Source organism: Haemaphysalis longicornis, unplaced genomic scaffold (assembly GCF_048455015.1).
Source record: "Haemaphysalis longicornis isolate Haplotype H1 unplaced genomic scaffold, Haemaphysalis longicornis Haplotype H1 scaffold_3, whole genome shotgun sequence".
In the NCBI taxonomy this organism is placed as follows: Eukaryota; Metazoa; Arthropoda; class Arachnida; order Ixodida; family Ixodidae; genus Haemaphysalis; species Haemaphysalis longicornis.
Genome location: NW_027526335.1, coordinates 200,312,520 through 200,334,751, shown reverse-complemented (window position 1 = coordinate 200,334,751; position 22,232 = coordinate 200,312,520). Strand labels below are relative to the sequence as shown.

Here is a 22,232-nt window from a genome sequence, read left to right as displayed (position 1 = left end):
TAAAATAGTGAACAAGATAATCACCATTGACATGCCCATTTCGTTTGCTAACTCCGGTGAAAACACTCGCAGGTCAAACCCGTTCTTTAACATCATGCCCTTCATGCCAATTCAGATTGATTTAGGTTTTCATGTTTGCCTTTCACACTTGAACTATGAAATAAACTGTATGTTTCTCCCCGGAAGTTGCGTACCGATAGTTTTTTGAATGAAATACTCAGTGTAGTGTGTATTCACTGTTGTGGATCCACTCCTGCAATGTATCGAACTGCCAGACAGCAGTATTTGTAAATAAAATAAATAAATAAAAATAAAAGTCCGGTATTGCATCCCTATGCTGAGTTTATTTGAAGCTCCAAACGCAAGAACAACTGCATTTTCAAGTAAGCAAGATGCAGAGATTATCGAAAAAAGTTTACCAGGAGGTGCGTCATGCGACAGCGGTGAGCACTGAACCAAATGAATGTCTCTCAAAGGGTGGTCGGCTCACCGCCATGTAGTATGTTGCGCATTACCGCGATGTATTCGTTTTGCTATTTTCATATGTTCGTGGTGTAAAGCGCAACGTATGTTCACTGTTATACTCAATGTTATTTCAAATTGTCCCTCCTTCTTGGACCAAATCTTGTGGTCCACGGATAGTACTAAATAAAAAAATAAAATATCGCTGCCGTAGAGAGCCATCACGTGGGCGTCCAGTGTCAAGAGAGGTTGAGCGTATTTGAGAAGGTCCTTGTGAGGGCGTGCTTCTTTCCACACACTCCGGCGAAATCGTCCATGTCCATGTCAAACAGCACGGCACCGGCAACGTCCGACTGGTGTTGCGGAAGCGGAAAAAGAAAAGAAGGAGTCACGTTCAAAGCCAACCCCTTGTACCAGTTGAACATATCCGCTAAAAGCATAACCAGACCAAACACTATTGACAGCAATGTACGTAAAAAAAATGTCCCGTAATTTGGAATAAGGGTGCAAACAAAAACTAAAGTTTGCTTGTCAGCACTTGTTTTATCGTTTAATCGACAGGCACGTTTGCATGGCGAAGCGAGACGGAGGAGCAGCGGAAGTTCGTTGTCCGGGAACACAGAACAGTGGCGCTTGCTGAAACCGGAACTGAGGGCTTGTTCCTCTTTTGAGCGCGAACCTCCACTCAATTGAAATAAATTAAAAGCAACAACCACCACCACCACCAGTCTCTGACCCGTCACCATATTGTCACGAAGACAAGGACAATGCAGTTGTGTTGAATGAGAAACACGTTTATTGGAGCGAACTTGTGCTCCCCTAACAACTCAAAAGAATACAGAGGCGGCGAAGAAGCGGTCAACAAAGTGACTTGCACAGGCGAGTGTCGTCGAATCGAATGCCCCGGCGTCCGCACTGCAGGCTTTTTATCTTTTGGCGCGCGTGGTTCTCGAAACGTCGATTCACATCGAGAACATAGTAGATCCAAGAAGACCATTCTGGGCTGTTCACGTTAGATCGGAATGCTCTCCCTATCACAACAGATAACACATGCGGCACAGAAAGAAAGAATGGAACACGCGCTTCTCTTGGCGCAGAGATAACACAGACCGGCGCAGCCGGCGGTAAAAGCAAAACACAAATAAACAAACCCAATGCATGGTTCGCGGCATTACCCCCCCTCTAAGAGGGCATCGACCCGATGCTAACATAAGCGACAGTCCGAACAAATGAAAATAAAAGTTCGTCATCGTCCGTAAAAAGGTTTTAAGCGAACCACGTGGACGACTTCAGGCCGCTTGCGTTGACGTGATGTGCCGGAGTCACCATCGGGGATCACTTCGTAGGTAAGTTGGCCAACACGTCGTAGAATCTGGTAGGGTCCGATATACCGTCGCAGGAGCTTCTCACTGAGTCCGCGTCGTCGGATGGGAGTCCAAACCCACACACGATCCCCTGGCTGGTACTCGGCGTCTCGGCGTCGGAGGTTGTAGCGGCCCGCATCCACCAGCTGCTGGTCCGTTATACGAACTCGAGCGAGCTGGCGGGCCTCCTCCGCACGTTGAAGATATCCGTGGACGTCGGCGTTGAGGTCGTCGTCTTCTACATGCGGAAGCATGGCGTCGAGCATCGTAGTCGGCCTTCTACCGTAGACAAGCTCGAACGGCGTCAGCTGCGTCGTCTCCTGGATAGCCGTGTTGTACGCAAACGTGACATACGGGAGCACTTCGTCCCAAGTCTTATGTTCAACGTCAACGTACATTGACAGCATATCTGCGATTGTCTTGTTCAGACGTTCTGTTAGTCCGTTCGTTTGGGGGTGGTACGCCGTCGTTCTTCGGTGATCCGTGTTGCTGTAGCGTAATACCCCTTGCATCAGCTCCGCAGTAAATGCCGTTCCACGGTCTGTGATTAGGACTTCCGGGGCTTCATGTCGCAGCACAACTTGGCTTATAAAGAACTTCGCCACTTCTTGTGCAGTCCCCCTCGGAAGAGCGGCGGTCTCTGTGTAGCGCGTCATGTAGTCTGTCGCTACGACAATCCACTTGTTCTGTGATCGTGACGTAGGGAACGGCCCTAAAAGGTCCATTCCAATCTGTTGAAATGGTCTCGATGGGACGGCGATCGGTTGCAGAAGTCCGGCGGGTCTTGTCGGCGGCGTTTTTCGTCGCTGGCAGTCACGGCAGCTCCGGACGTAGTGGGTGACGTCAGAGGTAAGGCCGGGCCAGTAGTACCTCGCCTTGATTTTTCCAATACTGCGGGCTGTGCCCAGATGTCCGGAGGACGGGTCGTCGTGGCACGCTTCCAAAATTTCGTCACGAAGGTCCGCGGGGATGACGAGAAGGTAATTCGCTCTTGTTCCGGGGCTGAAATTCTTCTTCACAAGGACGGAGTTTCTCAGGCTGAATGCTGGTAAGCTGCGTTTGAAGGTCCTAGGAACGGCAACGTTGCATCCCTCGAGGTACTCGATTATGACGCGTAAGTCGGGGTCGGTACGCTGCTGGGCGGCTAGGTCGCTCTCCGTCACGATTCCGAAGAACGCGCTGTCTTCATAAGAGTCTGGGTCGACGGGGGCGCGGGACAGGCAGTCGGCGTCGGAGTATTTCCTGCCGGATTTATAAACGACTGTAACGTCGAACTCCTGCAGGCGCAAGCTCTACCGCCCAAGACGGCCAGAGGGGGCCTTCAAATTGGCGAGCCAACACAGCGCATGGTGGTCTGTTACAACCTTGAATGGCCTTCCATACACGTATGGGCGAAATTTTGAAATCGCCCATATAATAGCCAGGCACTCTTTCTCAGAGGCAGAATAGTTTTTCTCCTCCTTCGACAGACCACGGCTGGCATAGGCGATTACCCTTTCGCAGCCGCTTTGCTTTTGGACAAGGACGGCACCCAAGCCTATATCACTGGCGTCCGTGTGCATTTCCGTTTCAGCATTTTCGTCGAAATGAGCGAGCGCGGGCGGGCTTTGCAGGCGTTTTTGCAGCTCGCCGAATGCTTTTTCTTGGTCGTTTTCCCAGCTGAAAGGGGTGCTATCTTTCGTCAAGCGCGTGAGTGGCTCTGCAATTCGTGCGAAGTTTGCGACGAAGCGCCGGTAGTATGCGCACAGCCCGAGAAATCTTCGCACGCCCTTCTTGTCTTTCGGCCTTGGGAAGTTCGCAATGGCTGAAGTTTTTGCCGGGTCAGGTAGGACTCTCGCGGCGTTGACGACGTGGCCCAAGAACTTGAGTTCCCCGTATGCGAAACGGCACTTTTCAGGCTTCAGCGTCAACCCCGACGTACGAATGGCCTCGAGTACAGACTCCAACCTTGCAAGGTGTTCGTCGAAAGTCCGGGCGAATACCACTACGTCGTCGAGGTATACGAGGCAGGTGTGCCACTTAAGGCCAGCTAGTACAGTGTCCATGACTCTTTGAAACGTCGCTGGTGCTGTGCACAGCCCAAACGGCATCACCTTGAACTCGTATAGGCCGTCTGCGGTTATAAATGCAGTCTTCTCTCGGTCTCTCTCGTCCACTTCAATTTGCCAGTAGCCGGTCTTCAGGTCCATCGATGAGAAGTACTTCGCGTGGCAGAGGTGGTCGAGGGCGTCGTCTATCCGGGGGAGGGGGTACACGTCCTTTTTCGTGATTTTGTTTAGTCGCCGGTAGTCAACGCAAAACCTTAATGTGCCGTCTTTTTTCTTTACGAGTACGACGGGCGCAGCCCAGGGGCTTTTCGATGGCTGTATAATGTCGTCGCTGAGCATGTCGTCGACTTGAGTCCGGATGGCTTCCCGTTCGTGGGAAGAGGCGCGGTATGGTGACTGTCGGGTAGGTCGGGCTCCGTCTTCGATTATTATTCGGTGCTTCGCTAGAGGGGTCTGACGTAGTTTTGCGCTCGACGAAAAACATTCGCTATAGCGACGCAGCAAAGCCAATAATTTTTTCCGTTGTTCTTGCGGTAGCGCCGGATTCACGTCGAATGGCTGCGGGAGCTTAAAGGTTTCTACGGGTGTGCGTTCAAAGTCGGCGACCGCGATCACATCACTTGCTTCTTGCGGTTCTTCGAGGAACGCAATTGCAGCTCCCTTGTTTAAATGCTGGTACTCTTCGGTGAAATTAGTGACCAAAACGTGAGATTGGCGTTGCTTAAACTGTACAATGCCTCTTGCGACGGAGACACCGCGATCGAGAAGCAACCTTCGATCACGCTCTACGATAGCGTCGATGTCAGAAGCAGCATCCTCACAGTAGACGGCGATCATCAAGCTTGCGCGGGGTGGCAGGGTGATGTGATCGTCGGCGATCCTGACAGCAGCACGGTGATCAAGGTTCGGCTGCGGCGTCGTGGAGTGATCGGAAGAAAATGTTATCGACTTGGTCTGCAGGTCAATTATTGCGGCGTTGTCCGTCAAAAAGTCCATTCCGAGAATCACGTCGCGGGAGCAGTTAGGCAGAACGACGAACGCCGCAGGGTACGTTGTGCCGTCTATGGTGACGCGCGATGTGCACGTTCCACTTGGCGTCACGAGGTGGCCGCCTGCTGTGCGTATGTGCGGACCGTCCCATCTGGTCATAACTTTCTTCAGTTTAGACGCAAATGGTCCGCTCATTACCGAATAGTCAGCTCCCGTGTCTACGAGATCGACTACGTCAAAGCCGTCGATGGACACCTTGACGTCAGATGCAGTCTTCCTCGAGTTCCGGGTTCGTCGGGGCGTCGTATCTCTGCTTGTACGTGTTGATGGTCGGGCACTGTGCATCGTCGTTGTCGTCGTCTTCTCAACAGACGTCTCGGTCAGGTCGGGTACGCGTCGCGCCGTGTAGCTGTCGTCGTGTTCGGGAGTCTCGTCAGGGTTAGGTCGGCTCGTCAGGAGGAGGGCATGTCGTGAATCACTGTCTTCAGCGCGTCCTTGCGTCGTTGGAGGGTTTCTAGCTTTTCGCCGTAGAACAACTTCACCTCCAGAAGTTGCCGCCTTTAGTTTCCCCCGCGTGGGCTGGGGGACCTTCCACGGGCGAAGTCAGCGTTGCTACGGCGGTTCGGCGATTGGTAGGGGTAGGGCGACGGCGAACGGTTGAAACGCGCTGGGCCACGGCTGGTTTCAGATAGATACTCGTCGATTTCACGTGGTCGTTGGCCAGGGAGAGGGCGAGGTGCGTCGACGGAGAAACCACGCAGTCCGAGTCTCTTGTATGGGCAGCGACGGTAAATGTGGTCGGCCTCTCCGCAGTGGTAGCACAGAGGACGGTTATCGGGAGTTCGCCATACGTCCGTCTTCCTCGGCGTCTGGTTTCGGGCTACCGGGGGTCGGGCGGGTGACAGTGGGCGGCGGTACGGCGGGGCCTCTTGACGGCGTGTTGGAGCAGGGCGGGGTCGACGAACAGCCGCGGAGTATGTCATAGCTTGTGGCTCTCGGGGTACTTCGGATGGCGTAGAAGTTCCCAACGCTTGTTGCACTTCTTCTCTAATCACGTCGGTGAGGGAAGCGACTTGGGGCTGCGGCGGCGTTGGGAGAAGTTTCCGCAGCTCCTCTCTCACTATTGCGCGGATAGTCTCGCGTAGGCTGTCGGCCGTAATCCGCCTGCTGCCAAAGTCGTTCGCATTGGCCGCGCCAACAAAGTTGCGGTCATACTGCTTAGCACGCATTTCGAGGGCTTTCTCAATGGTGCTGGCTTCGGTCACGAATTCGGCGACGGTTTTGGGCGGATTTCGTACAAGTCCAGCAAACAGTTCCTCCTTCACTCCGCGCATTAAGAAGTGCAACTTCTTTTCTTCCGTCATTTCGGGGTCCGCGCGGCGAAATAGCTGCTTCATCTCCTCAACGAAGATCACGACACCTTCGTTGGGGTGTTGCGTGCGCGTTTCCAACAAAAGGGCGGCTCTTTCTTTCCGCACGACGGTAGTGAAGGTCTTAGTAAACTCGCTTTTGAACTGAGCCCAGTTTGTCAAGGAGCTCTCGTGGTTCTCGAACCAAGTGCGAGCCGAATCTTCCAAGTAAAAGAAAACATGCCGGAACGTTTCTGCGTCGTCCCACCTGTTGAATTTCCGGATGCACTCCAGTTTCTTCAACCATTCTTCTGGGTCTTCTGCGGGGGCTCCTCGGAACGATGGCGGTTCCCGGGGCTGCTGCAGGACGATTGGCGACGTTGTTTCTTCCACCATGGTGTTGGTTGCAGCGTTCCTTTTCTTGGGCCCTTCTGGCATCAAACCGAACTCGGGCGGTAAATCTTGCAGGCGGGGGCTGGCTCTTGTTGGACTGCCTTGGCGGCTTTTCGAGGTTGTAGTGGGCATGAAGGGTGCGTACCCAGCACCTCCACCAGATGTCACGAAGACAAGGACGATGCAGTTGTGTTGAATGAGAAATACGTTTATTGGAGCGAACTTGTGCTCCCCTAACAACTCAAAAGAATACAGAGGCGGCGAAGCAGCGGTCAACAAAGTGACTTGCACAGGCGAGTGTCGTCGAATCGAATGCCCCGGCGTCCGCACTGCAGGCTTTTTATCTTTTGGCGCGCGTGGTTCTCGAAACGTCGTTTCACATCGAGAACATAGTAGATCCAAGAAGACCATTCTGGGCTGTTCACGTTAGATCGGAACGCTCTCCCTATCACAACAGATAACACATGCGGCACAGAAAGAAAGAATGGAACACGCGCTTCTCTTGGCGCAGAGATAACACAGACCGGCGCAGCCGGCGGTAAAAGCAAAACACAAATAAACAAACCCAATGTATGGTTCGCGGCAATATAATAGGCGCTGGCATTGATTCGAAAGGCGCAATTGTGCGGGTAGGTTACGGCGGGTTCCATCGCCGCTAGGCTTGCCTTCTCCGGTGCGACGATGTCGGTGTCAGGAAACTAGGGCTTAGTACACACGCGACGATACAGACATTACAAGATACTGCAAGCCTCCTTGCTCCTATCGTTCTGAAGTAGATCACGCTCAGTAAAAAATTTCCTGGTATTGTCAAGTTTAAATCGTATGGTTAAGCTTAAGCGCGATTTAAACAATTTGAGGTGGCCGATAACTGAGAAGGGGAGGCTGCACAAGAGCGCCACAATTAACTGTCTCGACGGTACCTTCCACGATGGTAGAGACAATTTACTGCGTCTGCGAACAAATCCATACCGTTGAAGCTTCGCTGCTTTCAATTCTCCGGTTTAAGGTAGAGAGGAGGTGGTATTAGCGCCACTCAGTTACTTGTTTTGCTTGTGAATGCAACGTCTGAAAATGAAGCCATTGCCATAATACTCTCTTATCTGCATTATATATCAAGTCTCTTCTTTCTTATCGCTTTTCTTCAAGGAGCGAGTTACGGCGGTAGCCCGTTAAAGATATGTTAACTGCATAGCTGTTTAACCTTCGAGTTCCGCCGTCTAGAGTTTTCACAAACCTCAGCCCAACCGAGCGCATGAGAGCGTGTGCCTCGTGAGGACCTCCTGGTGTCGCCCAGTTAACGCGTGGGCTTGCGCCATAGTACGAGCTTGCTAAAAATGCCAAGAATAAATACCGAGCGCATATCAGAGCACCAAGTAATGGACGTCCGGCGCCGGCCAATTCGACCTTCGAGAACACTCTGCCCAGCGTTCGTAACATGATCTCTGGTGGGCTTGTGGGCGGCCGATGAGGTGGTGCGGCCGAGCCCTCGTTTATTGTGGTTGCGTTGGCTGTGCCATGAACACGACGAGGCGCGTAGAACACGGGTGCCGTTCCCGAGGTGTGTCGGGTGCCGAGTGTGTTCCGTGCCAGCTGGCCAATCTGCTGATGATGATGGTGGCGCTGACGAAGATGATGATGGTGGCGCTACAGGCTCTTCTCAGCGCCAGTCCACGCATGTTCGTACTTGACGTGGGGAGCAGAGACGCCGAGTTTGCAAAGTGAGTTTCCGCACGTTCCAGCGCGTGCTAACGCGATGCACGTCGCGAGAGATGTGATAGCCTGATGTGATGTAATGGGATGTAATGATCCGGGCCTCCCAGTGATGGAAAACTTTCAGAAGCAAGCTCGGAATTCTTTGTGAGGCGCAACAGCATTGTCTCCGGCAAAGGAGAGGGGCCGCCAGCTGTGCTGTTTCTTCAGTCTTGCACACCTAATGCACGCTCCGTTAATTGATTTCGTGTAGCAGATATATAACACGTAAGGACAAGTTGGTCTCATTTGAGGTAAGCAGACCTTCTTACAGCGGTAGAACAGATATATATTCTAATGTGGAAACCACCGATTGGCAGTGGCTAGTCTATCAACGGCGGCAAAAATTATAACAAGATGTTACCAAAATCGACACCTGTCTGCTTATACGCTATGATTTTATACTCTGAGAAAAACGCGTTTTATATTGATGTATCTCTGAGAACCCGCAGAAAAGCTAAAAAATGAGTATTATTGCCGTTTAACTTCTTTTAGCAGTTAAAGAATTTGTGTTATTAAATTTTTAAGTTTATATACTCGTAGGAATCGCAAGGAGTTCATGTTACACAGCGGGGCGGTGTTTGGCTAATTTTTCATCGTTTTCGCTGCCCTCGCATCAAGACGCCTTCTGGAAAGCTACCTTATTCCACGTGTATTTGCAGTCCGACACATTTCAAAAAGCCAGGCGTCTGTGCTTGTGCGTTTGTGCGGGTGCATTGTCCACTCGCCCGCCTGTCTGTTTGCCTGCGTGCCTGCCTGTTTACCTGCATGCATGCCCGCCCGCCCGCCTACCCGCCTGCTCGTTTCCGGCCTGCCTGCCTGCCTGTTTGCCTGTTTGCCTGCAAGCATGCCCGGCCGCTCGTTTCCGGCCTGCCTGCCTGCTTGCCTGCAAGCATGCCCGGCCGCTCGTTTCCGGCCTGCCTGCCTGCTTGCCTGCAAGCATGCCCGGCCGCTCGCCTACCCGGCCGTTCGTTTCCGGCGTGCCTGCCTGCCTGTTTGCCTGTTTGCCTGCATGCATGCCTATCGACCGCCTACAGGCCCGCTCGTTTCCAGCCTGCCTGCCTGCGTGTTTGCCTGTTTGCCTGCCTGCCTGCGTACCTGCCTGCCAGCCTGCTGCTTGCTCGCTTGTTTGTTTGTTTGTGTTTGTTGGTTTGTTGGTTTGTTGGTTTGTTTGGGTATTTGTTCGTTGGTGGCTGTGGCACAAGAAGGCCTGCGCCGAGGCAGAAAATTTACTTTTCTGAACCAGCACGTGGGAAATGTCCAGAAAGACGGCTTCTCACAATTTTGAATACCATTCTTTTGTTGTGGAAACGTATTGCACCGGATGCGTATAGTACGGACTCTGGGGTGGTGGAAAGCCAAAGACAAAGACAAGGGTCTGAGATTTTTGAGGCCCTAAGGCAGCAATGGATCGCGAGCAAAAGCGTATCAACCGGCCAGAGGAGAAGGCGGGGAGCAAAAGAAGTGCCTTAGTCGTTCAGTAAGCGATCATGATTCCGGATTTAATACCCCAGTATGGGCTTCGGTGTCCTAGGAAGATCTTCGGAACGCGGTTATCGCGATTATACGTGAAACGAGTTATATAGCCCTGGTAAAGTTTTCGCAGCTAAGCAACTCTATTTAAAGGTGAAGCAAAGTTCTCAAGAGATTGATGTAAGCTTCAATTTGATAAGATGGCTCTCACACATTATGCGGTGCGCAGTAAATCACAGCCATCTAGAGAGAATACATGGATACCGCCCCTCTTTATTCTTTTCTCTACTGCCTCCACCTCTTTCCCGAGTAGCATATACGCTACAGTTATTGCAACGGAGGTGTCTACGCTTGTACTATACACTTCAATTGCGTGGCAGGGGGTGACAGAGGCAACCTGTGCAGCGCATTGGAGCCTGGCTTGTAAGTGGCGTAGCTGCGCTATGATAAAACGTCAATATCTCTATCCAACAATGGTGTCTCCCCTTGGTCTGTGACGTAGAGACTGGGCCACTGTCCTTATAATTCCATATAGCAAATCGAAAATACAGCTAATCGCCAAGATAGCAAAATCCAACGAGACCGCCAGCTTCATTGCACTTCCATACGCCCTTGTTGGCAGGGCTCTAATCGTTTTATCGTTCTGCAGACTTGAAAAACCGTGGGGGTATTACAATGTGAAATAAAACCAGTGCCCTCACAGCGCTGGTAGGTTTTGTTTGTACCGGCCTGGTACAACCGCCGTTGGCTACGGCCAAAAAATAGTTCGTTCTTGGCAGGCAACTGGCTCGGACAGTACGGCTTCTTGTTATGTAGTCAAGATTTCGACGAAAGTTCGTCTGGTTAGGTATCATAATGAGGACGAAATGCGGTCACTGACCAAGTCAAGGTGAAAACACAGAGCGTCCTCAGTAAGGCTTGTTGTTGCTTGTTTATCTGCGGGCTGATGGCCTCCTGCTCGCGGTGATGTGTCACCCGGATATCCCCCATCAGTGTGAAACGATGTTGCTGGCAACCACATGTGAGTGTCCTTATGTTCTTTCATGTCTGCCCGGACCAACACGAACTGGTAAACAAACACGCTACCCCCGTACTTTTGAAATTCCGGAACGGTTTAAGCGGAACAGGAGTGATTTAAGCGGTGAAAGGGCAAAAGCGTACTTGTAATTAAGGGATGCGTGTTAGTGTGGGAGACATAAGCCTTCTGCGAGGGAAGCCTGTCGGAGTAAGGTTGCTACTATAATATGCTTGAGTGTGTCGGTGAGTGAGTGAGTGAGTGAATGAGTGAGTGAGCGAGTAAATGAGTTACATGTGAGTGAGTGAGTAAGTAAATGTGTGATATGTGGGTGCTTGAGTACACGATTGACACGTGAGTGAGTATGTTAATGACCTGTGCGTGAGTAAAAGAGTGAGTAAATGAGTTACATGAGAGTGAGTGAGTGCGGGTATAAATTAGTGACGCGTGAGTGAGTGAGCGAGTAAATCAGTGACATGCGAATGAGTGAGTGAGTGAGTGAGCGAGCGACGTAGTCAGCGAGTAAATAAATGAGTGATGAGTGGGTCATGTAGCAAGATTATAGCCTAAAGTGGCCTAGTGAGCTGTGAGATTGAATTAGGGCGAAAGGATTTGCTCACCAGGATTTCGCGGCGGGGCCTTCCCGGGTAAGAGATCCAGCCGTGCACTCCAGCCATTTCGACGCACCCAGTGATTTCGTTGTACGTGGTGTTCCAGCCCTTGTCACGACAGAACTGCAAACCACAGGGGCAGGATAATTCTTACTTGGCCTCCTTAACGAAACTTTTGCCTAATGATCTTGCTTTGACGTTGCACGGATTCTCGATTTGGAAACGTACAGCATACATTTAAAATCTTAACAGCTTCTTGGAAGTAAAGGTGTCCCAAAAAATACAACCCCATCTCGTAAGGGAAAGATAGTTAAACGGCAAAACTTGCTGGTAATAAACCTGTGTCAAGTTCAAAGCACAAAATCGAGGCTGTTTCGACCCTGTCGGATTATAGCAATGGTATAGATGCCGGCTTCATTGCGCGAAGGACCGAGGTTGGATTGCGACCACGGCAAGCGTTTTTTCTTGAAACGTTTAATAATGTGCTTTTCAAAAATCCCTCCTGTAAGTTGTCTTTCCTGCAGCCCGTTTTGGGACTATAGATGGCCAGCAGCAGTGAGGCGGGAAAAGCTTCACTTCAAAGAGGCAAATCATACACTGCCTCCCTTCCAACCACATGCACTACGGAGACGCAGCCGCCTACACTGCGGGAGAAGCGTTTGCTACAGCTGTTATTGGCGCGACATTACCCAACATACGCAACCTCTGCCACAATACGCACGCATTGCCCACATCAGCAGAAGAGGCAGCCATAGCTCTTACTCTCACCCCTCTCCATCTCCCCTCTGATCCCCACACGTAATCCGGCACTGAATTAAAGGACGCATTCCTCTCTTCCTTCTGACCTCGAAATTCTCATCAACTTGCGTCCGACCCCGTGGCGCGGGTGTGGACGCCGGCTCATACGGGCATGGGTCCTAATGAGGTGGTAAGTGACCATGCTCCAGCTTTAACTCTAAAATAAGCGGGAGCCCGGAGAGTCATACTCACGGGGACCCTAAACCTGTGGTTTCAGAACCCCTTCTAATTTACAGGGACATTAGCCTGGATGGCCGCCGCTTCTGATAAACTCTGCCTTCCCCCCCCACCGCTCCCTCACTACCACTCCAGTTCTCTTTGGCTACTTTTGCAAGCACCCCCCACCCACCCAGCGCACCCAACTGGTCACTACACACCGCCACCTTTCCACCTTTAATTTCTCGGATACCCACCACCACTCTCTTATGATGTTCAGCTTCCTCATTTAAATATTAGTGCTCCGCGATGACGGCCGTACTGCCAAAGAGAAGCACGGACTAAGTCTGCAATATTGGGAGGACAAGCCATCGATGACCTCCTAAAGGAGGCTTTATTCGAAAAAGCTTAGCTCGATGACGACCAAAGACATAGACACCAGGGGGAAGATATCTTATGTGATGTGATGTAATTTATGTGATGCACTACCTCACGTAACATGCGGGGATCATCTCAAAACGAGGTGTTTTCCGCACTCCCTCTTGAAATAAACCTCTGCGTCGTACCTAATTCCGGTTCCTATTGTTGGTTACACTTAATGTTATTCCAACACTCCAAATGGACGTACTATTTACAATATTTGATGTGCGGTCCGCAACGATGACGTTGCCCACACGATTTTCTGTTGCCCTGGTCTCGGTAAGCCCACAGCTATCGCGTTAGCTCCGAGCAGTGACTCCCAGTCTGTACGAACGTGTTTTTTATGTGAAACTGAAGTCAGTCGTTGCCCATTGCCATCGTGTTTTCAAAATGTATTTTTATTCTGTACTGGCCTTCGTGCTTCTTGGTTACAACATTATTCTTTGCACTCGAACTTTACGTTTTTCCTAACTTTTTCACGTTGAAGGCCACCCTATGAGCTCCGCACTAAATTCTGTTTTGATGGACGCACTGAGGGCATGCCGATTCGTTGTAGTATCGGACAATTTGATTTAGAGCTTAACGTTTGCACTCTCATTACGGCTTGGTGAATTATGTCTGTATCAAAGCTTGCAATTATTACGCCATTGTCAACTTCTCCATTAGTTTCTTTGAAAGAATTGCTTCACTGCATTCCTCGAAAGGTCAGTTGGCTGCAAATATGAATACGAATTTAAGGCTTTCCCCTTTGGAAAAGGCCGAACTAGTTTACTACTCAGTGCGCTGAGTGCCCTAGCCACACAGTCTGCAATCCAGTGTACACTTCACTTCGCTTGCGTTACTTTGTTGCACGTTATTCAGTGCGACACATCTCAAAAACAGATTTTTTTATGTAACGGGCCGCAAGATTGACCAAAATCGTGGAAAACGGAACGAGCAAGTTATCCCCTGGCCATTTTCTCTTCGTTAGGTCACTTGGCTCTATTGAAGGCAGATTTCTTGAATATCCAGGTTGGAAACGAAGCCCTATTTTTCTGCGTGAGCGGAATGTTGGAAGATACTTGGAACTCCGTAGTTGGTACAATTTTTTAGAACATGAGTAAAAATGGCATCATTCATGCGATCGAAGAGTGGTTCACTATTACAGTATTATCACACTTTTTTGAGAACACGGATAATTATGAACATTTTAACGTTTTATACAGGACCTGCAGCAGAAAGGATCTCTGGCGTAAGCTGCAAATATGACACTGCCGTCTAGAACACGTTGAACATGTCAGTATTTGTGAACCGTTTCTGCAGGTTTGTTAATTAGAAACTACTTTGAAATGGGCCATTTCCTTCGCACTGACATCGGGTAAGCGGACCCTCTGTCAACTTTGCAAAGCTACCTTTAGTTGACTGTAACCGTGTTTACCCTGCACGACCAGTGCGTGAAAAATTGTTTACTGACCGTACGCTGGATGAAATACAATATTGTCGCGGCGGGGATAGCAAAAGAGCAGATTTAAAAGCAATGTAACACCGTTTGGTAACAGGGCACGGTAGCCAAAAACTCTGAATGGTGGTTTCTGCTTTGCCGCTCATTAAAAAAAAACTGTGGCTGCGGTCGTTTTTTGGCTGATTGAATAGAGAACCACCTGGATATGCCTGCACAACGCAGCCAATAAATAAACGTGCACGTAGTTTCTCAGTGCCTCTTTAGGGCGGCTTGAAGGCACAGCGAAGTCATTGGCTGGAAATTGCTCATTCCGCGGGCGTGCCCCAGGACGTATGATCATTTTAATCCTGACCAAAGAGAAAATTAGTAACGGTTATGATCACACATGCACTGATGGTGGTATAATCAACTTCAACGCCAAAGCACTGCTATGAGTCAGGTGCGGTTCTTCCGGATCCATAACGGGAAGAGAAATATCGCGAACGCCGCGCTCTTTATCCTCTCCAAGAAGCTGCTTCGCTGGTCCATCACTGTGTTAGATTCTGTGTGTCAATTATTTTCAAAGCAACAACAATGTCACAACCTAGTGAGGAAAATAATTAGATTTTAGCCTGCCGGTTCGAAAAACACAACATCCTCTCTTCCTGTGCCGGTATCCCAGACAGACTTGCCACCACATTGAGGCACTGAAAGCAAGTAGTGCGAGTATATACTGTTCCCCACTGCTGCGTGGCCACCGTACCTGGTGATAGGCGACGTAGCTGGCCGTGTCAACGAGGATCTCCCGTGGAGGAGGCGGGTGCGGGTGTCCCTTGTGACGCGGGTTGGCCGGCTCGAGGGAGAAGTGGAAGCCAGCCAGGGAGAAGGTGAGCAACACTCGAGACAGCACCAGCCGCGCCGCCTCCTCGGCCGTGTACGACGCCCGCACGTGCTCCACCACGCTCGCCTGGACACGTAGAAAACAAATTGGAGAAAATTGCTACAGCATACATTCTCCGATGTGTAATGTTCTTCCTCCCGACCCTTGGCGGCCCACCCGGGTGACGAGATAAGAAATTTGGCATTCCTCAACCTAACTCACTCTCAACCAGGGATGCAATCTCTTGTCGCGCGTCAAACCAGCGACTCCGTCAAAACGGAGACATCGGTAGCGGTTTGATTCAGACGAGCGCTACCCTGTTAGAGGTGTGCACCATTTGTTCGTGAAGACGGAATTCAGTGTCTTAGCTTTCCACAATGTCTTAGTGAGAGATAGTTGCTGTTTTCCTTTATAAGCCGAAAGCTTTGAGATGACGGCGTAAAAGTACGTGCCTCGCGCCCGTGCGCGCAGGTTGGATGAGCATATTTGCTGAATATTGACTGCGAAGTTACGCCGCTGCCTGGCCTCTCCAGCCAGGCATTAAAACAGGTGCGTCATCGGCGCCTGTCGAGACTCAACAGCTGCGCCTGTCGATACTCAACCATGCGAATAAACAATTACCTGCCCAGCACGCTCACAAAAACCTCTCGTCCACCTTGCAAAGATCATTTCCGGAAGCCTCGCCATTCGGTACAAACGTAGCCACACCGACTGTGACCACTGAAGGTGAAATAAGTGGAAGGTGTAAGAAGACAATGCATGCCTAATTCGTTCTTTAAGTGCACAAATGTGAAAACAAGACTTGACCAGTTGAATGGACGCATTTTTGTAACTTCGCGAAGCACTGCTAACGGCAAAGTCAGTTGCAGCCCACGGCTGAACACAGCAGGCGTTAACGGCACTTAGCGGCGGAATCACGGATGTGCGAGTTCGCCCCACGCTACCGCCAACACCACCATTGCTCGGAATCCGTAGGTGCGCCTACAGAATCGCGACGGCCGGGAAAACGGGCATTCGGCACCCGAGGCAATATGAGTCAGGCTGGGTTAACCTTAGTGGTCTCAGCAGCGAATTGAATCGGTCTCCAGCACAACGTCATCTTGAATTTATCAGAGAGTCCCTTACCAGCTACTGCGACTCCCTCCGGCTGCTGTACAAGGGCGCAGGGCAGGTGGGCTCCTGGGGCTGGTCGACGAGGTCGTGGCTCCACAGCACCACGGCACCAAGCTTCCTGCGGAGGAGGGGACAAAACAGAATGCGCTGCTTTTCAATACAAAAGCATTTAGCGGACCACTGAGAGAAAAAAAAATGGCTCCAATCCACGCTGTTAAGGTGGTGGAAAGCAAAGCTGTGAATGAACCCACAACAATTTCACATTCGAAGTAACTTGAATTCACACACGTGACTCTAAAAAGAGTGAAACCAGAGGTTCGGCCAGCCGCTACCTGGGATTCGCGTGGGCGCCGTCCCGAACGCAGCAGCCTCGGCCAAGGCCGGGATAAAGCGGCAGCCGCCGCCGCTGTAGCCCGGCCGTGCGTCGGAAGAAAACGGAGAGGAGCGTGTTTCTAAGTGTGAGACAGTGGAGCCTAGCCAAACTGATGTGCTAGCTCGGGGCTACGCCACCGCGCGACACAAGCGCAGACAAAGAAACAATTCGGCATGTGAGCTTAGTGATACCTATTTATACAGATTGAAGCTAAATAGCTTCGTAAGTTTGAGAATTTCTAGAAAGTTGACGTAAGTTTTGTAATCGCGGTTAAGCACGACCAGTTCCTCGGTTTCTTTGCAATACCTGTCAAAACACAACCGAATTGGTATTAAGCAATTTAGAAAACGCAGTTCAATTCGTAACAGGCACTGTGCAAAAGGTGGCGTTTCTCTAATGGCCAGATGTTTGTGAGTCGTCTCTACATTTTTTTTCCCGCTTTGCAAACTAATCCTTAACGTATCTTTGCCGTGCGAGCACTTGATTCCGTCGGGTCCGGATTACCCGGGACATGCTATCGAACAAGTTAATCAAGCCGTGCGAAGTAAGCGTGCAATGGGCGCGAAGCTGCACCAAAACATGCGCAACACCATCGCTAAAGCAGATAAAGTCGACGGAATAGGGTCCCGCCGACGCGCCCGCTGGGGCGAGCACGGGAACGTTGGGTAATAGCGCCCTATCCACGCGCCATGTACACCCGGCGTCATAATAAGCCGGGGCACGCGAGCACGTGTCAAAATTCATTGCCGCAACATCTGACGTTGCACTTCTGGTGTCGGGACATCGATGTGCGCGTGCACGTCCAACCACGCTCGCTAGCCTGTATTTTACTTCGCTTCAAACGGTAGCGCTGATCACATTTAGAGCTTGGCGCCAGGGCTCAGTTTCTTTGCTCAACATGTCTTGCTCGTATTCGCTTCAGCGGCCGAGGGTGATAGTGAAGATGCGTTGCTCGCCCTGCCCTGCTATGACAGATAACTAATCTTTCCCGTCTCGCCGTGACAAAATTCTGTCCCACATGTGCTCTCCGACTTCGGTATCTTTAACACCGACGCTGTTCTTCGGCTGGGCTTGACTACAGCCTGTCCTTGTATCGTTTTACGCCCCCTCCGGAGTTCCCAGCAAAGCATATGTGTTTACAGGTAAAGCCGACTTTATGAATATCGGTGGAAGCTTGGTCTTTGTAAGCTGGCCTTCCGACACTGCCTGTTGCGCAGCGAAGCATCGAAATCTACGGAGGGAGTATGATTAGAGAAAACGGCATTAACTCGTGTGTTATTACATGTATCCAAAAACAAGTTCTCTGAAACTATGCCGATAGGACGATTATACCGCTATGCCGAGTTTCGTTTACTTGTCGTTATTAGGTAGTGAAGTTGTAAACGTTGGAGAACTAGTTTGTTGTCATTATAACGCAATCTACGGAGAGAGATTGCCATGTATTGGAGAAAACGGTCGTAACTGCGGCTCCGCGCTGTTTCAGTAGATATCAATCACAATCGGTGGAACGAGTTTTAATATTTTTTTCGTAAAACATGCAATTGATTGTTAACTAAGAATGAGCACACAAAGAGAATACGAACAGAAGCGACAAATAATCTATTTTATGAAGGTGTGATGAGACGACCTTGCACACGTTCTGAAACAACTGAAGGAGAAGAGTTCGGCGTGGTCCTGGGTTTGGCAAAAAATTAACGAAAAATTCAGTGCCCTTTCACTCTGTGAAAAAGGACGACCATCAAAGCTGCGATGCCGAGCCTCAACGTGAGCTTTGACTGGGTTCAAGGTGTGCACGAAGTAAAACACGTTTGTTTGTTATTTGCGATTCAGCATAGTTCCTGGTTATTTGACTCAATGAAATTTTGATTAACTTGAGTTTTCTTCCGGTGGACAAACATGGGGCTGTCTGTTTACCTCCCGTAGAATTCCATATGTACTGCCAGCGGACGAGAATTACACAATATTTAAAATTTCGCTGTGAACCATGCAATTTTGAAAATTATAAAACCCGGCTTTGTGTTAGATTCGTCTTAGCGGCTAATTGTCACATAATTTGTTTTGGTATAGTTTCAATGAAACAAGCGTTAGAGCCACTTTCTGTGATGGTATTCCCTCCGGAGATTGACTTGATTCACTGTTCAACAGTCGATGTGGGAAAGCCATCTTACAAAGATCAAGCTTACAACGATCCCCCTGATGTCTGCTTCACCTCCTAACACAAATGAATTGCTGGGAAGGCATTTTAGAGAACAGCCCTTTGGCGCCCTTCTCTGGGCTCAGCCGCGTCTGCATCGTCGTGACCGAGCGAACGATGGGAAGACCGACGAGTGAAGGAAAGCAAAGGAGGAGAATGTCGCGAAATTGGGAGGGGAGCAGGTTCGCCGTGGTGGCACGAGCCAGCGCTCCCCGAAAGTGTGCGGTAGGGGAAGGGAAGGGGCAGTATGCTGTGCCCACACGAGGCGCGCGACGCTTGGAGAAAACGTAAGGGGGGCGTTCACGCGACAATGATGTGCGTTCGCTTAATGCTATGTTCAGACTAAATACGTAACAGCCGTATCGCGCGTTATGGACGTAAAAAAACAGCGTTTTACACAGTTCGGTTGGCTGAGACGTCAAATGACGTCATTACTTAAAGATATTACGACAATTGCGACAACACTCTGAACCCGGCTTAAGACGCAGTTCTTGTCTACATCTTGTCTACATTCTTGTCTAGATCCCTCTATTAACGGAGACGATCTGCTGGATCCTAGCCATAGACAGCTTTCCTGTAAAAAAGAATGCAGTATTTAAAACATAGCAGTCCCGTTTCCATGTATCCTTTGTCAGAGCAGCGCAGAGCGAGCAACGCATCTTCACCGTCGCCCTCGGCCGCTGAAGCGTGTGCGAGCAAGAGGGGTTGCCCAAAGAAAGTGGCCCCTGGCGCCAAGCGCTAAATGTGACAAGCGTTGCCGTTTGAAGCGAATGAAAAGACAGGCTAGCGAGCGTGGTTGGACGCGCACGCGCACATCGGTGTCTTGACACCAGATGTGCAACGTCAGATGTCGCGGCGATGCATTTTGCCACGCGCTCGCGTGCCCCGGCCCCGGCCTATTTTGACGCCGGGTGTACACTGTGCTCCGTGAGTGGAAAGCGCCCTTCGCCTTCACACCCTCGTTTGGAGTTTGTTGTGAAGCACGGCACGAAAGAATCGTTGGTTGGTAGACGTAAAAGGTTTTCTCTAAAAGGCGGCGTCGGCGTCGGATGCCGAGAAACGGTTCCCAGGGTACGGCAAAGCAGTCAATAACACGGCCTTCGCATGATTAATAAAAACTGGCTCCAATCCAGGCTGTGGAGGGGGTTGAAAAGGCAAGCTTTACAAGACACCAGAAAGAATTGCCCAAGCGACGTCACTTGAATTCACACACGTGGCTCTAAAAATAGAGAAACCAGAAAATCTGGCAGCCGTAACCTGGAATTCGCGGGGGCGGCTTCCCGAACGCAGCAGCGCCGTACACGGCCGGACTAACGCGGCGGACGCCGCCGCTGTTCATGAGTTCATATGGGTTCGTATATGAGACAATATTTCATATTTTCTGACACCGATGATTCACGACTTCACTGATTTGAACTTGTATTCATGGAATACATAAAAAACCTCAAAGAGGCAAGTTAAGAAGACAACTTTCTCACAAACGAGACCTACCATGCTATCGTGTTCACCACTGTCTCTAATGTGTAGTGCATCAGGCTTCTGTTGAGTAAGCTTCGGTTTCAGTTTGCTTTGACAAGGAATCTTTCTAGTGGCCCAATCGAATCATTCTTCAGAATACTGAGGCACTGCGCGGGCTGTAACGAGATGTTGGGCGCGCGGAGCAACCTTTGCGACACCAAAAAAATTCGGAAGACCAAAATCGTGGCTTCTTCAAAAAGCAGCAATGCCAGCAGCTCGACGTATTTCTGATCATCCAGGGCCATCACCGGAAGCAACGTGCACAACAATGAGATCGCCGAGTCTCCCACTGTTAAGCTGGCACAGCAAGTGCTCCGAGACATCTACACGTCGGCGACACCATTCCTGCCAACTGCAAGTATGGCCGCTCTTTCATTCGTCGGAGCATACATAGCTCGTGCTGTCGCAGAGAAGATTCCGTGTGACAAGTGCGTTGCATTGGTCCACGAGCCGAGGGGAAGTTGCGCCACTGACGGGCTGATATCCCAGCAGTCAGGGGTGGGTTGTCATATGCGACGCAGCAGGTAGGGCGATTGCTAAATGGCTGTGTTGTTGGTACATTTTATTGCGTAGCGTTCTTTCGTTAGTAAAATGGAGTTTGGAGGCGGAGTATGCAGACAATTAGTACTGCCGTTTATGTTCCCTGCATTCAAGTGAGCATGCAAGCAAAGCTTCTGTTCAAAGGCGCTTTTTCAGAGCTACTGGAGTTGGCGGCAGGGTTAATAGCTTCAGGGAATACGTAAAGTAGCGCATAAGCAGACAATCAAGCCTCCTTTGTTCAACAAAAATACGTACTAAATTGCTTGCTGCAAAGCTAGACTTAAACTCAGCGGAGATCTTTCACCGGGTATACTTACGTGGCTTAAGCCAATTGGCGCCCAGTCTGTCGCGTGTTAGCAGAGTAGCAATGCTGTTCTGAAGGAGATTGTGGATTTTCTTGACTCTAGATAGCATTGAGCCCCGCGGAGCAGTATAAAACAAAAATCTTGGCTGAACGGTCAGTAATCAAAACCACTGGTGGTGCACATTTATGAGAGCCAGTTGCATTATCTACAAACGAGGGTCCACACAAATTCCCAGTTCCCCTTTTTAAGCGAAAGCTCAACTGCTTCGCCGGCGCTTGCTAGCTCTGCGGAGACTGTGCCTTCTGTGCGTGAGCTTCAGCGCGCGTGAACCACGTGACTATGTCAGGCTTAAACGGCTGCTTCGCCAGCGCTTGGTCCCTCCGACTCCCCATTGACTGCGCACCATCTGGGATATTTGTACGGGGCTTTCAGCGCAAGCGAAAGGATGAATCCACGCATCCTGTAGATGCAGCTAAACGGCAGGCTGCAAAATTCAAAGCAATGGCAAAATTCTCGAAAAACGTGTGCGTAATCTGCTTTCGCTTGTAGTAACTGTGAGCTCCCTGCTGAGCTCAATAATATCCCAGGCGCACTTTCCTTTCCACTCTTGCACCAAATCACTTCTGTCGCTCGTAGTAACTAGGTTTACACGGGTTTCCCCTGGGCATTTCTTATCTCTTCCAGCGCCAGCGTGCCTCCGCTTTGAGCCAGATCCGCACATCCGGCTTTGCTAACTTCCACTCACTGTGCGTAGGCGTAGGGCGAGTAGAAGGTGCTCCGGCGGTCCGCTTCTGGTGGAAGGACAACCGAGAACCGCCACCCCTGCTTGCCCAGATACTCGTGCATGGACTGCGAAGTAATTAGCAGAGTGCTGTGACATGTGATATAATGCTGGCGTACTCGACGAGCGATTCAGCGTGCCTGTGCACACCCATTTGTTTTCTTTTTCTCATATTTTTACGAGTTCTGCGCAATTCAGAGAATAACCCAAAAATTTATTTCATTTTCTTCTACCGTGCACATTTCGCTATAAAAGAAAATGTAACGGCGGCACGAATGAC

The 22,232-nt window shown here is 50.4% G+C and overlaps 1 protein-coding gene across 1 annotated transcript; it reads right to left on the bottom strand.

The window, feature by feature from the left end:
- Positions 1 to 337: 337 nt before the first annotated feature.
- On the bottom strand, positions 338 to 22,017 carry LOC144175644 (uncharacterized). The gene is made up of 6 exons (XM_077704694.1): positions 21,917 to 22,017; positions 16,258 to 16,359; positions 15,827 to 15,848; positions 15,012 to 15,215; positions 11,464 to 11,577; positions 338 to 815 (listed from the first exon to the last, which is right to left on the bottom strand). The coding sequence occupies exons 1-6, from the start codon at positions 22,015 to 22,017 to the stop codon at positions 702 to 704; spliced, it is 657 nt and encodes a 218-aa protein (XP_077560820.1). The 3' UTR covers positions 338 to 701.
- Positions 22,018 to 22,232: the final 215 nt, after the last annotated feature.

Excerpts from the sequence above, each read along its gene's own strand:
- LOC144175644 (XM_077704694.1), bottom strand. The coding sequence starts at position 22,017 with ATGCACGAGTATCTGGGCAAGCAGGGGTGGCGGTTCTCGGTTGTCCTT. Across the intron at positions 15,849-16,257 it reads AGCCGGAGGGAGTCGCAGTA|TGGTCACAGTCGGTGTGGCT; the intron begins GCTGGTAAGGGA and ends TTTCACCTTCAG. Across the intron at positions 11,578-15,011 it reads GCTACGTCGCCTATCACCAG|TTCTGTCGTGACAAGGGCTG; the intron begins GTACGGTGGCCA and ends TGTGGTTTGCAG.